Genomic DNA, 18,013 nt, shown 5'->3' with positions numbered 1-18,013 from the left:
TATGAAAGATTAGGTAGATAAGGGTATGAAAACTAGTTTATAAAGAAATGATAAGACTGTATGGTATCCGTCGAAGTAAATGAGACAGAGTAATAGTTCACTCATAGCAATTTCTACGAGACTGCAAAGCCTCCATTAAGGTATAGTTAATGAGCTCACTAAGTACTCTTGTACTTACAAGGTTGTTATCTCTTTTCAGGTTTGTTGAGAAAAGGCTCCACCTAGAAGGACAACGCCAAGAGTATGCCAAGTTGGTGGCAAGTAGGTTGTTATGCATACAATGGATTTGTGGTGTAATTTTGGATATGCCTATGAGTCTGTCATGAATTAGTTTCCAACTTGTGAAGTTTTGTATCAATACTAGTGTAATAAGCTATTCATCACATATTTTGTTCGAAATTTTCAAATGTTAAGTTTTCTTTTAGAATTTCTAATAATAAGTTTAAAAATTAAACGACAAAAATGAAAATTATTTTTGTTAAACATTTTGAATTGTTTAGTGACACTTGAGATCTGAACTTAGTGTATCAGGTTGGGTTGAGGGCATTACAAAAACACCCTATAAGAAAAAATCATCAAAAATACCAAAATTCAAAAGGCCTATTTATTTTCATCAATGAAGCATTTTATCAAACACTTTCTAAGTTGAACTCAATCCTTACAAAACACAAAAGAATCCCAAATAATAATAAGACTTCCAAAATTGCCATTTGAAGATTAACTAATCAATTCTCAATTACCAAAGGGCCATAAACTATTAATTAACCAATCAACATAATTTTCAATCTTGGACTCTAGGATAATGAGAAACTGTACTTTCAACTCAGTAACCAGTTGCTTAATCTTTATTTTCTTTATACTCAATCCTAAGCCCTTTAGGTTTTAAGATAAAATGCAAAACTTATTCAATACACAAAAATTTAGTACACCAATAGAGAGATTTGGAACAAAGATAATAGAAGCAAATATCAATAAACTGAATAAGAAACTAGCTAAGTGGATCAAAGCAACCAAACCGACCCAAACGCCACCCAAAAGCACTAACAATAGAAAGAAGGGAGTTGTAAAAAATATATTGGCAATCATTTACTTTAGTTGATTTACGTAGATCAATTTAGCACAAAGTAAAAAAAAAACTATAAGAAAAAAAACTCACTTAAAAATAAATAGACCCTTTTCGAATGAAGTAGATAGATTTCATTTCTATAAAAAAAATAAGTTGAATGCAAAACCTTGATAAGAAGAAGATAGTGATATACTTTTATAGGACTAGAAAGATTTCTTTTTTTTTTTTTAGTTTTTGGGGTTTCTTCAAATGCAGACAAGAAAGGAAAACTTGGTAAGGACGACAACCAACTGACATAGATGATTAGGTGAGGCCAACGGACAGAGATGAGGAGGAGAGGTGAAGGTTGACAGACAAAGACGACGAGGAAGGGAGAACGACTATTATTCAAGTCAGTGTTGAGAGTGAAGAGGAGTAGAGAGAATATCTTACGGGATAAAAATCAGTAAGACGTTTTCCTTAAGAATGCACTGGTTTTACCCGAGTTTTAGAGAATGTTTTCCTTTGGGAATTCATTTTTCACCAAACAAACATTGTAAAACAATGAAAATATTTTACGGAAAATATTTTATCAATAAAAAATGAACCCTTAATTTGAAGTTACATGTTACACTCCTAACCTGTATCCATCGCCGGACTAGGGTCACAAGGCATCACTGAACATACACACAGTTCCGAACATTCACATATTATCACAGGCCTTATCATATATATAAGAAGGGCATAAAACTAATTAAATATACACATGTTACATTTACAAATCACAGATTAATCACCTTAATTATAATCGAATGCTATAATAAAAATTATAGCTTTTATTTAATAATTTTATACAAGTGCAGGTTTAACCACTTAAGTCATATTACAAGATATTATGCCTCTTAACAATTATGGCGTAATTAATTTCATAAATAATCAATAATAACACATTAAACATTTAAATAATAACAATTCTATCATTTAAACTTAAGTTAAAAACTTAGTAAATGCACATCAGTATACAAATATTTTAAATATATATATATATAAGTTATTTATAAAATAACCATTTTAATATCAATACATACTCCACATGTACTCCTATTTATTTTAATCAACTAAGCCTATTTTACAAATTATATATGCATGACACATGTGTATGTACTCTCAAAACAAACCGAAAAATAATAATAAATATTATTATACTTTATTCATATAACAACCACAGCGTAAGTGCATTCATACTTTTACATATATAAGCTCAACTAACAAGGCATATCTAATCAAATTAACACTTGTCTTTTACTATGATAAACAAATTATAATAAGTACATATCATTGTTCCAAGCCGTAAGGAATTACCGAATACATCTTATACATATATCTTACTTGTCATTTAACTAGTAGGTTATGAACTTGGTTCATTTTACAACCTTTATACTTTGTATAGCCGAGACACATAACAACTTATTAAACATTCTATAACATGAATATAATCTTAACATGAGTTTAATCCAAGACCACATAACAACTCGTCCTTTTACATCATGAGCTGCCACACTTAACATGAATATATATATATATATATATATATATATATATATATACCGAAATAATATTCATTCATAATCAACATTTCTAGCTACCATTTAACCGAATAAAATTGCCAACCAAAGAAGTTATTACTATCAGTACAAGTCAATACCGTAGTATTTCAACCAAGGTAACATATCAAATATATTTTATACTTACCAATTTGTCAAGGCCAAATCATTCAAAATACATCCCGCCACAAATCAACTTCAACGTACAAAATACATATCACCAAAAACATTCAACCATAGCACTTAATATTATTATCAAAATGAACACAAACCATAACTAAACTTAACAGATTTTAAGCAAGGTAGTTAAGCCATTTTTGCATGGCTAATATACATTCATTTCCAGAATAACTACCCCAAGACCAGCCTATACATGCCATAATTTAAGTTCAGCTTAAAGGAACCAAAGCAGTAGACAGTGTGATGAACTTGGCTGACAAATCCCCGAGCTTGTAGTTGACTTCCAAAAATCTATAAAACATAGTAACATAATACACAGAGTAAGCTACCGCGGCTTAGTAAGTCATAAGCAAACAAACAACTCATTATCATAATTAACTCATATTAAATATACGAATTGCATTAACAACATTAGCCACCTAAGCCGAATACATGTACAATCGTTTAATGCAACACAAATCAATTTCCCAAATCCAATAATCATAATATCCACACATCCATTTATTCTTTTATGCAACTTAAAAGTCAACTATTAATATCCCATATATATAATACTTAAGTAACCGAATATACAAATCTTATATACATATATTGAATAACATTTCAATGTTACACAAATTAATCATTCACAAGCCGAATACACATATCATTATCCATGAATTCTTCATTTGCATTATACATTATTTATAGCTCATAACAATAATACTATCTTACCTTATCTTAAATAGATATCAAGTTAACTCATACCTGACCATTTAGCTCATATTATACTATCCGAACACAATTACCTTTGCCCGATGAACCATTCCGAATTGGATAGGACACTCGGATAATCACATAAATCGTACAATGCCAACATCCCAGACGTGGTCTTACATGTGACCACATATCGATGCCACTGTCCCAGATAGGGTCTTACTCGTAAACACATATTGGAATCAAAAGTCGATTCCATGGACTTACTTGCACACATATATCGGAATCCCATATCATGAATACGTATCCTAGCTATTCCTAAGGTTCATAGGGGCTTTCGGACGACGTATCTCGGTCGAATCAAATTCAGAAGTGTAGTAGCCACATTTAATCATATTCGACCATAGTATATTTAAATTCTAACATTTCATAACAGCACATAAATATAATATTAAATTACCAATAAACTATTTATTTGTTTATAAACTTACCTTGAACGATACAAAACGGAATCGGGCAGCTAGTCTACGACTTTCGTTTTTCCCCGATCTAAGTCCGATTTCTTTATTTCTTGATCTAAACATATTCAAATTAAGCTCATTCAAACATATTTTCATTCAATTTAGTCCAAAAACACATAAATGGAAAAATTACCATTTTACCCCTAACATTTACAATTTTTACAATTTAGTCCCTATTGCACAAAACAAAAAATACAAAAAATTTCACAACACCCAAGTTAGGCCGAATAGCACCCATGCTCATACAAGTCCACATATTTTATCAATTTCACATTTTAGTCCCTCAAATTATTATTTTTGCAATTAAGTCCTATTTACTCAAAATCATCAAAAACTCTAATACAAAATATGTTAATCTAAAACATATCTTTCATTTTTCGTCATCAAACAACAAAAATAACAAGCTATCAACAATGGCACAACTCAAAATATTCATCAAAATCAAAAATTAAAGCTTGGGTTTTGTAGTACTCGAAGCAACGATTTCAAAAACGTAGAAATTATCAAAAACCGACAAGAAAACGAACCTTGATTGAGCTCCAAATAGGCTGAACCCTAACTTGCTTTCTTTTATTTTTATTTTAGTTTATATTCCGCAATGAAGAACAATAAAAACAAGTATGTAAACTTTACTTTATGTTTTATGTTATATATGTTATAATATATTATTTTACAAAAATAACCTTAGTTAATGAATTAGAAAATCATTTATATCATACCCATTACCGTCCCACACCATATAAATTGGGCTAATTTCATCATAACCACTCCCATTACAAAATAAACTACCCACTTTTCAATTTACGCGATTAAGTCCTTTTATTTAATCGGACACCTAAACGACAAAATTAAATTACAAAAATTTCACAAATATAAATTCACACAAAATAAACACAGAAAATAATTCTTAAATATTTTTCTGACTCAAATTCGTGGTCCCAAAACCACCGTTTCATTAGGGTCTAAATTGGGCTGTTACATTACATATATTTGTTGGCCGAATATCATACGCAAAAGTATACGTATTGTAGCAAGTAGTATAAAAAATCACTCCTAGGTAGAGCTATTACTAATTATAATGCTAATTACCAAAGTAAATTTTTTTCATACCAAAACTAGCAAATAAAATTTAACAAAGCAATCTGAAACGAAATAATCAATCAATAGTAAAAGCCTACTATTATTATTTCATCCAATGTATTAGCTAATTGTTCAATATGTAACATCCCTCACCCATCTCGACATCTAGTATGGATGGGAGATGCTACCCGAGCACACACATAGCGAAAATCTCAACAACTATTTAAGTAATCAAACTTTGAAGAAATTAAATAAAACCATAAAATTTAGATAAAATCATTTTTAAACCATTTACAAACATTTTACAGGTGATCGAAAATGTCTAGGTTAATTTCGAGCTTCGATGGGTTCAAAATACTCAAAACAGTGCAATGGTACAAAATCAAGGGTTATGTATAGATACATATACCCCATGAACTGATACATTGGACAAAGTATCGTTACATAAGCTTATGTTCTGATACTTTGGCTAGACACTGTAACTTTTTAGCTATTGACTTGCAAAGTTATGATACTTTGAGTATAAGTACCAAATATAACATCCTATACCTAGTTCGATTCTCGGTCTAAGCTATAAGATATTACAAATATAAATGATAACATCATTCACAATTTAATAAAAAAAATAACCAAATAATCCATTTGCAATCATTATACCTAATTCGAGCTTATGGAACATTTAAAACAAATCGAGAACAATTTTGGATTAAAATGAAGCTTTTAAAAAAATTTGAGTAAAAAGTGAAAACATAGGTCACACAGCCATGTGGCCAGGCCATGTAACGGATCTCTGCCCGTGTGGCTCAAGAATATGGCCGTGTAACTCTCTATGATCTTGTAAATCTGGGTCACACGACTGTGTCCTCAAATCGTGTAACTCTCTATGATCGCATGAACAAACCTGCACAAAAAATCAAAGAGGCCACATGGCCGTGTCATGCAACTGTATGGGACACATGGTCGTGTGGCAGACCGTGTCCCAGATCATGTGTGCCCAAAATACCTTCAAACACAAGCCAATTCACCTACAATTTCTTAGACACCAAAACATGCATTTACCACTACATTAACCTATTAAAAAATGTACCAAATAAATTCCAAATATCATATGCCATAATCAAACTTTTATACCAAACTTTCTAATGCCAATATATTCCAACCAAAATTCCAGAAGATTATCAAAACAAAATAGCCATTTCAACAACAAACCTCCAAGGAAGACATCAAATGACAAGTTACCATTTCAAGATACCAAATACCAAAATCATGTTTACAATTCAAATGGCGCAAATCATCATCTCACAAAATAGAATCAATATGATATACCTAATTAGTTTTATCACATTCATCACAAGTTGATCATAAAACATGAAACTTAACATTACATACCAACTTTTAACCACATCCATGTTGAACATTTTCAGTATTTTATCTATGTATGTACCTTATCTTAGACCTAGGAGTTATCTTGATCTATCTCTATAGATTTTAATTCATAATATGAAAATGGTCTCACCCAAGTTCTTCATAGAAAAACAACTTCCTAACAAAGTCTTAACGGACTGTAAAGTAGGTATGTCATTTCCCATTATCAATATGTCATCTATATATAGTACCAAAAAATACAAAGTACTCTCACTAACTTTCTTGTCATCATAAGGCTCATCTTCATTTTTTAAAAAACCAAACTCTTTGATTGCATCATTAGATTGAAGATTCCAACTTCCTAACTCTTTGATTACATCATTAGAATGAAGATTCCAACTTTGTAAAGGTTGCTTCTCCATATACGGATTTTTGTATCTTACATATCTTTCCAGCATCCTTTGAATCAACAAATCCTTCAGGTTGTGTCATGTACACATCCTCTTCCAGTTTCCCATTAAGGAAAGTTATTCTAACATCTATCTGTCAGATTTTATAATCATGAAATGTAGCTATCACAAGCAAGATCTGAATAGATTTAAACTTGGAAATATGAGTGAAGGTTTAATCTAAATTTGGCAAAAAAAATTGGTGAGTAACCACCTCTGGTATGGTTGTACATTACTATCCATGTAGGTCAACTGACCGCCACCAGACATGCAAACATCTGGACTGGAAATACTATAATAAAAATATAGAAGATAGAACAACAGTGCCCGCAAGTATACGGGTCAAATTGTAATATAATAACTTTACAATGGAACAATTCAGTAAGTATTCCAATGATTGAACCCAAAAGAGGTCAAATCAAACCAAAAACTATTTTTTACACTGTCATGGCTAAATAGTATTAATCGAAATTATAGTATGAATAACCAAACAAAAAATTAATCAAGGAAAATAATAAAAAATAATTAAATAAGGCTAATAGTCGAAATTTACTCAATGAATTTAGCTACTCATGGATCTAAATAAAAAAAATCCTAACTTTAATTAAACATGCAAAGAAAATATTAAACAAAAGAAAAGGGAAAAAAAGATTGATTTGTTTCGATATTAGATGCGCTCAAAAACTGAAAACCCTTTAATAATTGTCGAGATAGCATCGATTGCAAATGAAAACCAAAAAAAAATTATGAACTATTGAAGAAATGAAAGCTTGGAATTAAATCAAATCCAAGTCTGAAAAAAGAATAAAAATTACATAGAGAAAATAAAACTAAATTGTAACTAAAATTAAATATCTAAAATCTAACCTAAAAACAACCTCCTCAACTAAGCCTAAACATAACTATATATACACAGTTGTTTCTACCCTAATTAGGTCAAATACAAGCCATTAAACTGAATAAAGTACATTGTGCAAACGAAAACACCATCAACAATATTTTGGCCTCTGTCATAGTAGTGTCGCGACACCACAGGACTGGTGTTGCGACATAGAACTTCGAATGAGTCTTTTCTTGTTTTGAAATGTGGTGTTGCAACACTGCATGCTAGTGTCACGACATCAACGTCCTCCCTAGTGTTCCTTGGCCTGAAAATGATGTATTGCACACTAAATTGGCTCATCAGTCCTACCCTAGGCCCATATTGGCCCAACGGGTCGTTACAATACCAAAATATGTGTAAAAAAACTCTTATTTTACTAAAACTACTAAATGGGAAAATTAATTGAAATACTAATAAAATGGTCCAAAAACAAGCTCATTCAATGTCGAAAAGACTCTGATTTACCACAATGAATTGTGGTAGATCATCAACCAAGGTTCATACTTGGTTAACAAACATGGAATCCATTTCAAACCTCATGGTCTCGTGCTATTTCTTAAATTGTGTGCTTGCTACCGATTCTTAATAAGTGTTAGGCTCATTTTGATCTATAAGTAGAACATTGCCTTGTATTGTAACGAGAAATCCATATCTTTCAAGTGCATAGCGTTCTTTTAAAGAGCTACCGGGCGATTGTGTTTCCACAACAACTTGTGGAACTTGTTGTTCTATCTTTGGTTCAATGGTATTTATGGTTCTCAAATTTCTTCAAGTTCAATCTTCCTCCCACTTCCTTTTCTGAATACAAGTTCCCTTTCAAGAAAGACACTTGTCTGAGCAACAAGCACTTTCTTTAGGATATCCTACAAAATTGCATTTTTCATATTTGAGTTCAAGCTTAGTAGACGTTTGACGTTTAACATAAGTTTCATAACCCTGAATCTTTATGAAAGACATACTAGTAAGCTTCCTAGTCCACATCTTATGTGGTGTCTTTTAAATTGATTTAGATAGAACAAGATTTAATGTGAAAACAATTGTCTCAAGTGCATGTCCCCAAAAGAAAATAAAAAGATCAACATGATTCATCATTGATCGAACTGTGTCTAACAATGTTCGATTTCTTCTCTTAAAAACTCCATTCTATTGTGAAGTACCAAGAGGAGTAAATTGTGAAACAATCTCACATTCCTTCAGAAGGTCATTAAACTCTAAGCTTAAATATTATCCACCTCGATCCGAATGAAATGCCTTGATATTTTTGTCTAGTTGATTTTTACTTCATTTTGAACTTTTCAAGGGCTTCAAATTTATGGCGCATGAGAAAAATATACTCATATCTACTGGAGTCATCAGTAAAAGTAATAAAATATTGAAAACCACCTTCGGCCTGTGTATTCATTAGCCAACATAAATTACTATGTATTAAACCCAATAAATCACTAGTTCACTCAATTTTTTCAGTAAAAGAAGCTTTAATCATTTTACCTAATAAGTAAGATACACATACTTCAAATTGTTCAAAAACAAGTATATTAAAAAAATCTTCTTTTTTTTTTTTATGGAGCTTGAAGATGTGTTCCTCACTTATGTGGTTCAAACAATAATGCCAAAGATAAGTTTAAATTGAGTAATTTGTTTTAGGTCTTTTAGTATTTATGTTATAAATAGACATATCTTGATATAAAATGCAGAGGTTGTTTACCAACATTGTTGAATAATAAAAACATTATCGAGATAAAAGAACAATAATTATATTTAGTAATTATCTCAAACCCAACTTTTAATTAAAACATTACGTAGTTATACATAATATGGATACCCTGAGAATTTTACTAATTGTGGTTTCTCATTTTTTTTTTGGTTGATATTATAAGTTAATGGTTAAATTTCAATTTTGGCCCTTAAACTATGTTGAAACTTGAGATTTAATATATATACTTTTAACTTTTAGCATAATTTGGTCTATCTACTTTGAGAATGTTATTAGTTAATTTAAATAGTTAATACAATCAACATGTTAACATGAATTTTTCTTAAAATACTATACCAATAAAAAATATTTTACCATGATAATTTCAAATGGATATTCTTAAAAAAGAAAAATTCTAATTAATACTTTCAATATTGTTAAGTGAATATCAACGAATTTTTAAAATTTAAAATGTAACATCAAAAATTTAATATAAAATTTTAATTCTAAATTTTAAAATCTAAAATTAAAAATTAATTTCTAAATATATTAAATATATAAAATTTAAAACATATTTTAACCTTCAAATTTTTATTATATAATTTAATAAAAACAAATACCCGTAGATATATAAATTCGAACATTATAACTACACGACTGGCAGTCATCCCTTATGTTGTCTTCCTAAAAATTAAAGCAATTAACAAGCCTTTTGCTTTTGTGCCCCACCTTGAATGTAAGTTCCGTTATTGGGTCCACCATAACCAACGGCCTAAAACGCCCTCAAAATATCAAAAGGCTCAAATGTAATTTCGTACATTAAGGGTTCAAACGTAATTTCACTCCTTCCTACCTCAGTCTCCCCCTTCCTGTTTAAAGTTCAAACGTCGCCGTGAATACACCACCATATCCATTCGACAACTCAAAGCCGGAAAAAAAAAAAAAGATTTTTCTTCTTCAAATTTAGAACCCTAGAATTTGTGAGGTTTGCTGTTTTTGGATTTTCATGGTGAATTCGAAATGGTTGGAAATTCGCTAGCTGGACTGCAAGAGCACTTGAAATTGGCTCAAGAATACGCTCTCGAAGGCCTCTACGACACTTCCATTATATTCTTTGATGGCGCCATTGCTCAGATCAACAAGTAATTTCCTTCCTCTTTTCATTTTTCTCTTATTTTCTGGAATTTCAGCCACTCATTCTTTTTCTTTTCCTTTTTTTTCGGCGTAAATTTTCGATTTATTATGCAGTTTTGATTCACAATTAAGTTAGTTACATTAATAGTTATTTTCTTAAAATAATTTTGAAGTGCGTGGGGAAAAACGCAAAAGAAAAATGTTAGCTTTATCAGCTGAGTTTGCTTGATATCTTATTTTATTGGGTCACAATGTGCTTAATTGTTCCAGATTTTTTGGTCAAATATGCATTATTTTTAACTATTGTTTGAGCTAATTTGCAAAATTTGTTGATCTTTTGTTATGCATTTAGGCATCTAACCAGTCTTGATGACCCGCTAATTCGTGCAAAATGGATGAATGTAAAGAAAGCACTATCAGAGGAGACAGAAGTTGTGAAGCAATTGGATGCTGAGAGAAGGTCATTTAAGGAAGCTCCTAATGGGCGGCGTCCTTCTTCGCCACCGATTCATGCTAAGTCATCTTTCGTATTCCAACCACTAGATGAGTATCCAACTTCATCAGGTGCCCCAGTGGATGATCCTGATGTGTGGAGGCCTCCAAGTCGGGACACTTCAAGTAGAAGACCTGCTAGGGCTGGTCAAGTGGGCACGAGGAAATCTCCACAAGATGGGGCTTGGGGTCGTGGCAATACCAGAACAGGTACAACTGGACGAGGTGCAAAGGCAGGTGGTTCAAGTAGAACTAACACAGGGGCCAGAGCATCTACCACTGGAAAGAAGGGTACTGGCTCAGGGAAATCTACAAAAGGAGATTCGGCAGTAAGTTCTGGTTGACAATATGCTTCGCCAGTTAACTTTAACTTATTACTGTCTTTGAAGTTGAGATTTCAGTATAAAGCTTAACATGTTTAGGTTCAAAATGTAATGCATGTGCCAAATTTGCTGTTAATATATGAAGCTGCTTTAATACAACTCCAGATAGTAGTAATAGGGACAAGAACAATTTTGCTATTTCAAAGTCAAACTACTTTAATTTGATGTTCTTAATTTTTTGGCAATCAATTTGCTTTTGCAATTTCTCAGAATGGTGATGCTGAAGATGGAAAATCTAAGAGGTCCCAGTATGAGGGACCTGATCCAGATTTGGCGGCAATGCTAGAAAGGGATGTTTTAGAAACCACGCCTGGAGTACGGTGGGATGATGTTGCTGGTCTGACTGAAGCAAAAAGACTTTTAGAGGAGGCTGTTGTTCTTCCTTTATGGATGCCTGAATATTTTCAAGTACTTGCTCTGTTGCAGCTGAATTATCATTAAGTATTATTTAGTAGAGGACATATAATAGAGCCAGATTGATTCTCATTTCTTTCATATAATATGATTTTTATGTTATTTCTTCTGATTTCATTGCCTTGAGTTTGCATTAAATAAAGGGATATAATGATGTTAATTTAAGTTTAGTTTTCTCTATACAATTTAATGACTACGGAAAATCATTGGTCAATTTGTATAGAAGGTTCTTGTACCATACATTTTTGCCATATCTAGGCCCTCTATTATGATTTCATAATTTCTAGTCCATATAGTTTTCGAAATGTGCATTGTTAGTCTTGAGGCCAACTTTTTTTCTTTTAGTATTGTCAGATAATTTAATGTGACTTTATTTTTAAACATGCTATACCTTGGCAAAATTTGGACAAATATTACCTTTTTCTCAATTTTTGTCTTTTTCTAAATGTGCAAAAAATTATCCAACTGTCATGACATTGCATGTTTAATAGAAATAAGCCATATCTAATTATTTGACAGAATTAATCGGAAAAAAATTTGGCCTCAGGATTGAAAGTGTTTATTTCGAAAAAGAGACTAAATCCAGAAAGAAAGACACATGGTACAAGGACTTTCTATAGAAATTGACCAAAATCATTAAGATGGAGTAATTTTTGTTTTGAAATTTCTAGAAAATTACAGAATTAACTTTTCTGCATATATTTTTTCTCCCACTTCTAAATGTGTCTATTCTGGCATATACTGATAGACAGGTTGAGTTATTTTCTTGTTTGTCTTTAGGGTATTAGGAGACCATGGAAAGGCGTTCTTATGTTTGGACCTCCTGGTACTGGCAAAACTCTTCTAGCTAAAGCAGTTGCCACTGAATGTGGGACAACATTTTTCAATGTTTCTTCTGCTACATTAGCCTCAAAGTGGCGTGGTGAGAGTGAGCGTATGGTCCGGTGCTTGTTTGATCTTGCAAGAGCTTATGCTCCTAGTACAATTTTTATTGATGAGATTGACTCTCTTTGCAATGCCCGTGGGTAAGTTTGCTGCTTGTTTCTGTGCTTTGGCTGTTATCCGGGATCTACCTTGGCAGTTGGCTTTCTTTTGTTCTTGGTGTTCTGAATGTAAATTTTTGTGCATATAGTCTAGCTTGATGGGAGACTGTATGTGCCAGTATTTTAATGTTTTACTTGGAAATTTACATGGATAGACATGCTCTTGTTTTCTTCTTCTTCTTCATTTGTGCATCTCTCTCTCCCTCCCTCCCTCCCTCCCTCCCTTTGTTGCAAGGCTTTTGCTCTTGACTTTGATTGCATTTTTTTTTATGGTTTAGGGCTTCTGGGGAGCATGAGTCATCTAGAAGGGTAAAATCTGAACTGCTTGTTCAGGTAGATGGTGTAAATAATACTGGTACAAATGAAGATGGCAGCCGCAAGATAGTGATGGTTTTGGCTGCAACTAACTTCCCATGGGACATAGATGAGGCACTCAGGTTGGTCCTGTTTCTTTTATTTGCACCTACTCCATAAGTTTGACGGATCTTATGATTAAGTTACTAGTTTACATTTGTTGTTTCTAATTGTTCTTCATGGAATGTAGGAGGCGACTGGAAAAGCGAATATATATTCCTCTGCCCAATTTTGAGAGTCGTAAGGAGCTCATTCGGATCAATCTAAAAACAGTTGAGGTAAATATTCTCACTAATCTATGATTAGTCTTATGATTCTTAAGGCTTTATAATATGGTTATCTTCTTTGTTTGTTTGTTTGTTTTTCCATGCCACATTTGATTTGTTTCATTGATGCTTTGTTTTTCTTGAACTTTAATTTATTATTTATGTGATGAGTCAGTAAAATGAAAATTTTTAGCCCTGGTAGCATAATGGCGATGATGCAGCTTAGTATATTTCTTTTGGAAGCCAAATAGAAGTATACACATGAATCATTTGAAAACTATAGATGATTTGAAATGTTTATAGAATTTTATGATAGGTAGATCATATCTCTCTCAACAGCCACCTTTGTCACCATAAAGAAGAAACTACTTGGCTATCAAGTTTTGCTCTCATCAGATGGACAGATTTGTGTCAGACATGGGTGTATTATAATTTATTTAGCCATGGACCCTGCACCAATGCAGTTTTGTGTGTGTGTTTTACTGAAAGATTTAGTGCTTGGATCAATAGTTACCGATCCAAAAAAATCTTCTGAAACTTGCTCTTGTTTCCTTGCAAATGGTCCTGAGAAAACATTGGTCAATGGCTAGCATACTATGCCTGATATGAAATTGAGTTTGTCTGCCATTTATTGTACTTGTGGTAATGTGGCAGGTGGCTGATGATGTGGATATTGATGAAGTGGCTCGTCGTACTGAAGGGTATAGTGGGGATGATCTCACAAATGTTTGTCGCGATGCTTCCTTAAATGGCATGAGGCGGAAAATAGCTGGTAAGACACGTGACGAGATTAAGAACATGTCCAAAGATGAGATTTCAAAGGATCCTGTTGCTATGTGCGACTTTGAAGAAGCCTTGGCAAAGGTCCAGAGAAGTGTTTCACAAGCCGATATTGAGAAGCATGAAAAATGGTTTACCGAATTTGGATCAGCATAACGCAAAACCGGAAACCTGTAAGGGGATGGTAATATTGTCTGCTTTCCTGATATGTTTCATTGAAAGGGTGTTTCATTCTTATTATATTTCCCGGCATTTTGTTTGTGGCTGATTGTATGGAGGTTGGAACATTGTTGTTAGTTGTACCTGTAATCTGACCTAGGTTCACCATTTTATCACTGTGCATTTAATCAAAATCTGCATTTATCAGGGTTTATATGTAACTTGGTCACTGAATTTTTTGACTTCTTACTTGGAAAAGTAAATTTCGCTATTAAGTACTTAGAATTTGTATTTCATCAGAATGTTACTTCAGTAGAGTAACTATCTTTTATCGTGGTTTCCTCTAGATGAACCATCTACATTCAATGTGGAGCTTGCCATTTTACATTTACATGTAGATGGTTCATTTTTTAGTAAAGTGGCAAGCTATTCACTTTTCCTATAAAGTGAATAATTACTAAAAAATGAATTGCAGAGATTTTACCAGAAGTGAATAGTTACCAAAAGTGGAAGGACTAGAAGTACAATTTTATCAAAAGTGAATAATTACTAAAAACTGAATTGGGACAAAAAGATGAGAATGGATAATCATGAATTATGAATAAGTGTTGGCATAGTTTTTAACCATTAGATTTGGTGGGAAATTGAGATTTAATATTAGCCATTGAATTTAAACCATTAAGGTTAAATATTTTATTTATTAGATAATATTTAGAAAAGATGGATAAATATTTTCATCCTTACATCAATCTTACGCCACAACAAGAAAAAACGAAGAGAAGTTCTTTTTTTTCTTATAATTTCATCATTTTCTTATAAACTCATCATATTCTTATATAACATATTATAAATTTGTAAAAATTAAGACTCTATTTGTTTGCCATAAAATCATTTTTCGGAAAAGGTTTTCAGTCGTTTGTTCGGCTGAAAAGAATTTCCTAACGTAAAATGAATTACCTTAACACGGGAAATGAGGCCTTTAATTTGAGAAAATGTCTTGCCGTTTTTATTTCGGTAAGACATCTTCAGGAAAAGAAGCCAAGAACTCTCAACACAATGGTTACTGCACCACCAGTCGGCATATATACTTGGAGTCACCCTCCCCATCTATATCCATCTTTTCCATTTCACTGAAAATTGAACCCTAGAATTTTGATTTGAATCACTCCGAGACAGCCAAGGTGATAATCTTAACTCGTTTTAATCTTCTTCTTCTTTTTTTTTTTTTTTCTTTTTAACTTGTTTAGATTTGTTTCACTTCGAAAGGCTCACTTAATCTGTTTTTATTCTTCTTTGATTCTTTTTGTTGTTTTAGTTTACTGTGAATTTGATTCGGATTTGAAGCTGCCTTCCTTTTTTTTTCAGTGTTTGTGTGGTTGTTATTATAGATTAAAGATTTGAGAAAAACCGTTTTGTTGTGCTTAGTACTACCTGATACAAGTTTGGATGAAGAAATTTCAGTTTAGGTTTTTTACTAATTGCAGTGTTTTGAAATTAGAATTGCTAGTTGCTTAACACTTTGCATTTCTGTGAGAAGCAATGTTAATTGCTTGACTATCTTGTGGATGTTGATAACGGAAATTTATGGTTCTATAATTTGTAAACTGAGAGGCTTCTGTTATTGTGTGTTTTAAGGGGGCAAATTGATGGCCTTGAGCTTATAGCCTTTAAGAATTTTACATCCCGTGCTGCGATGGAGGCAGTCGGGTCATGCCTCAAAAACAAGTATTCCGAAGGACTACTTGGTAAAAGGTATATACTATGTATAATTGACCAAAGTGAAAAGAGATTTAATTTTGTTTTTGGCTTTGATTTAATTGATTGCAGCCGATGATCTTTTTGTTTATTACAGGTACTATGGTGGCAATGAGTACATTGATGAACTTGAAATACTTTGCCAGAAGAGGGCTTTGGCAGCATTTCATTTGGATGAAAAGAAGTGGGGCATTAATGTTCAATCGTTGCCTGGTTCTCCGGCAAACTTTGAGGTTTATACAGCTATTCTTAATCCACATGATCGAATAATGGTAATATTCTTCTGCCTGTTTTAGCTACCGTAAATTAGTGTTTTTCTGCTAGACGGTTCTCAAATCAATGATTTCTTAATATAACTGGTATAGGGTCTGGACTTACCTCATGGAGGACAGTTGTCACATGGATTTATGACTCCTAAAAGACGAGTATCTAGCACATCAATCTATTTCGAATCAATGCCTTATCGACTTGATGAATCCACAAGTTATTCCTCATTGTTTGACTTACTGAGTTTTAGTAGTTGGTATGTTTGCTTGGTGGTTGATTCAATATGATAGAAATATGGAACAGGCCTTGTTGATTATGAAAAAGAAAAAGAAAATCTATTTTTACTACAAAATATGTGAAGAGTTACTGATGCTTTGGTGGTTAATTTCTTTCATAGTGATTTCAATATAATTTCAGTGTCTTATGGAGCACTTTTTCTTGTTTATAGGAAAATTTTTAGATTTGATGTATGGTTTTGTTTCACCTTCATCTTACGTATATTGTTGTATGGTTTTGTTTCACCTTCATCTTACATATGATTGCTACTTCTTTTTTGTTTGGTATAACATTGATTAACAGCAGGATTTTCGATGATGTCATTGATGCTAATCCCCCTTAAAAGAAATAATCGATGCTAATTGTGCTGCAAATGCTACTGAACACAAATATAATGACTATTTAAATTATGATCTAACTGGACATTGATTAATGCATTACTTCTGAAGTCCAAAACTATTGATTTGGTTCTTACATACAAGTTATAAATTTGCTCTTTCAGATTGCATATTCCACTGCTGAGGTTGACATAGTAAAAATTTGTCAGTGAAGAATTATTGGATTCGATGAAACCTTGGTTAGTATGTCTGGATTAATTGAAGGTCTTCCAGATGCTGTTGCCCTTAGATGCCTAGCAAGAGCTCCCTTCTACCTATATCCTAAGTTGGAGCTTGTTTCCCGTTCATGGAGAGCTGCCATTCGTGGCTCTGAGCTGTTCAAACCTCGACAGGAGGTTGGCTCAGCAGAGGAACTTCTTTGTGTGTGTGCATGCGATCCTTCTTTCTAGTATAATTTGGATAATATTATTAATTTTAGTATTAATTGTGGTTTGGAAGCTAATATATAATTATTCAACCCTTGTTTTTTATTTTTTATAACACAATTAGAAATAATTTATTTGACTTTGGTTAATATTCTAGCTTAATAATTGAGAATTATTATATATTTAATTTGATTTATTTATTTTAAATAAATCATTGCAATATATATAAAACAATTTAAAATATAAATTTATTAATATATATATATATAATAATAATAATAATAATAAACTCAATTAAACAACAAAAGATAATAAATTCTTAAATATATTTGTTTAATTTAAAAGCAGCTTTTATGAAATATTTTCAGAAAATTTGTCAAACATCGAAAATATTTTTGATGATTCATCCAA

At 32.1% G+C, this 18,013-nt stretch overlaps 2 protein-coding genes across 4 annotated transcripts; both read left to right on the top strand.

Moving 5' to 3' along the window:
* The first annotated feature begins 10,536 nt into the window (after nucleotides 1-10,536).
* LOC108460948 (katanin p60 ATPase-containing subunit A1) lies at nucleotides 10,537-14,538 on the top strand. The gene is given in 7 exon segments (NM_001330019.1): nucleotides 10,537-10,658; nucleotides 11,003-11,471; nucleotides 11,736-11,933; nucleotides 12,720-12,964; nucleotides 13,261-13,419; nucleotides 13,527-13,614; nucleotides 14,257-14,538. Coding segments are annotated over 7 exon segments (1,563 nt in total).
* A 722-nt stretch (nucleotides 14,539-15,260) lies between these two features.
* LOC108466625 (serine hydroxymethyltransferase 3, chloroplastic-like) lies at nucleotides 15,261-17,751 on the top strand. Of its 3 annotated transcripts, XM_017767011.2 has the most exons (5): nucleotides 15,267-15,722; nucleotides 16,177-16,293; nucleotides 16,394-16,568; nucleotides 16,662-16,819; nucleotides 17,342-17,751. In XM_017767011.2, coding segments are annotated over exons 2-5 (393 nt in total). In that variant the 5' UTR covers nucleotides 15,267-15,722; nucleotides 16,177-16,234; the 3' UTR covers nucleotides 17,343-17,751. The 3 variants fall into 3 exon arrangements, with proteins under 3 accessions (XP_017622501.1, XP_017622500.1, XP_017622499.1); XM_017767012.2 differs by lacking the exon at nucleotides 16,662-16,819 and having other exon boundaries at nucleotides 15,261-15,722; XM_017767010.2 differs by lacking the exon at nucleotides 17,342-17,751 and having other exon boundaries at nucleotides 15,268-15,722; nucleotides 16,662-16,994.
* The last annotated feature ends 262 nt before the right edge of the window (nucleotides 17,752-18,013 follow it).

The sequence above is a fragment of the Gossypium arboreum genome, chromosome 2 (genome assembly GCF_025698485.1).
Source record: "Gossypium arboreum isolate Shixiya-1 chromosome 2, ASM2569848v2, whole genome shotgun sequence".
NCBI lineage: Eukaryota > Viridiplantae > Streptophyta > Magnoliopsida > Malvales > Malvaceae > Gossypium > Gossypium arboreum.
The sequence above is the reverse complement of the archived record's forward strand: the minus strand, read 5'-3'. Positions and strand labels throughout refer to the sequence as shown.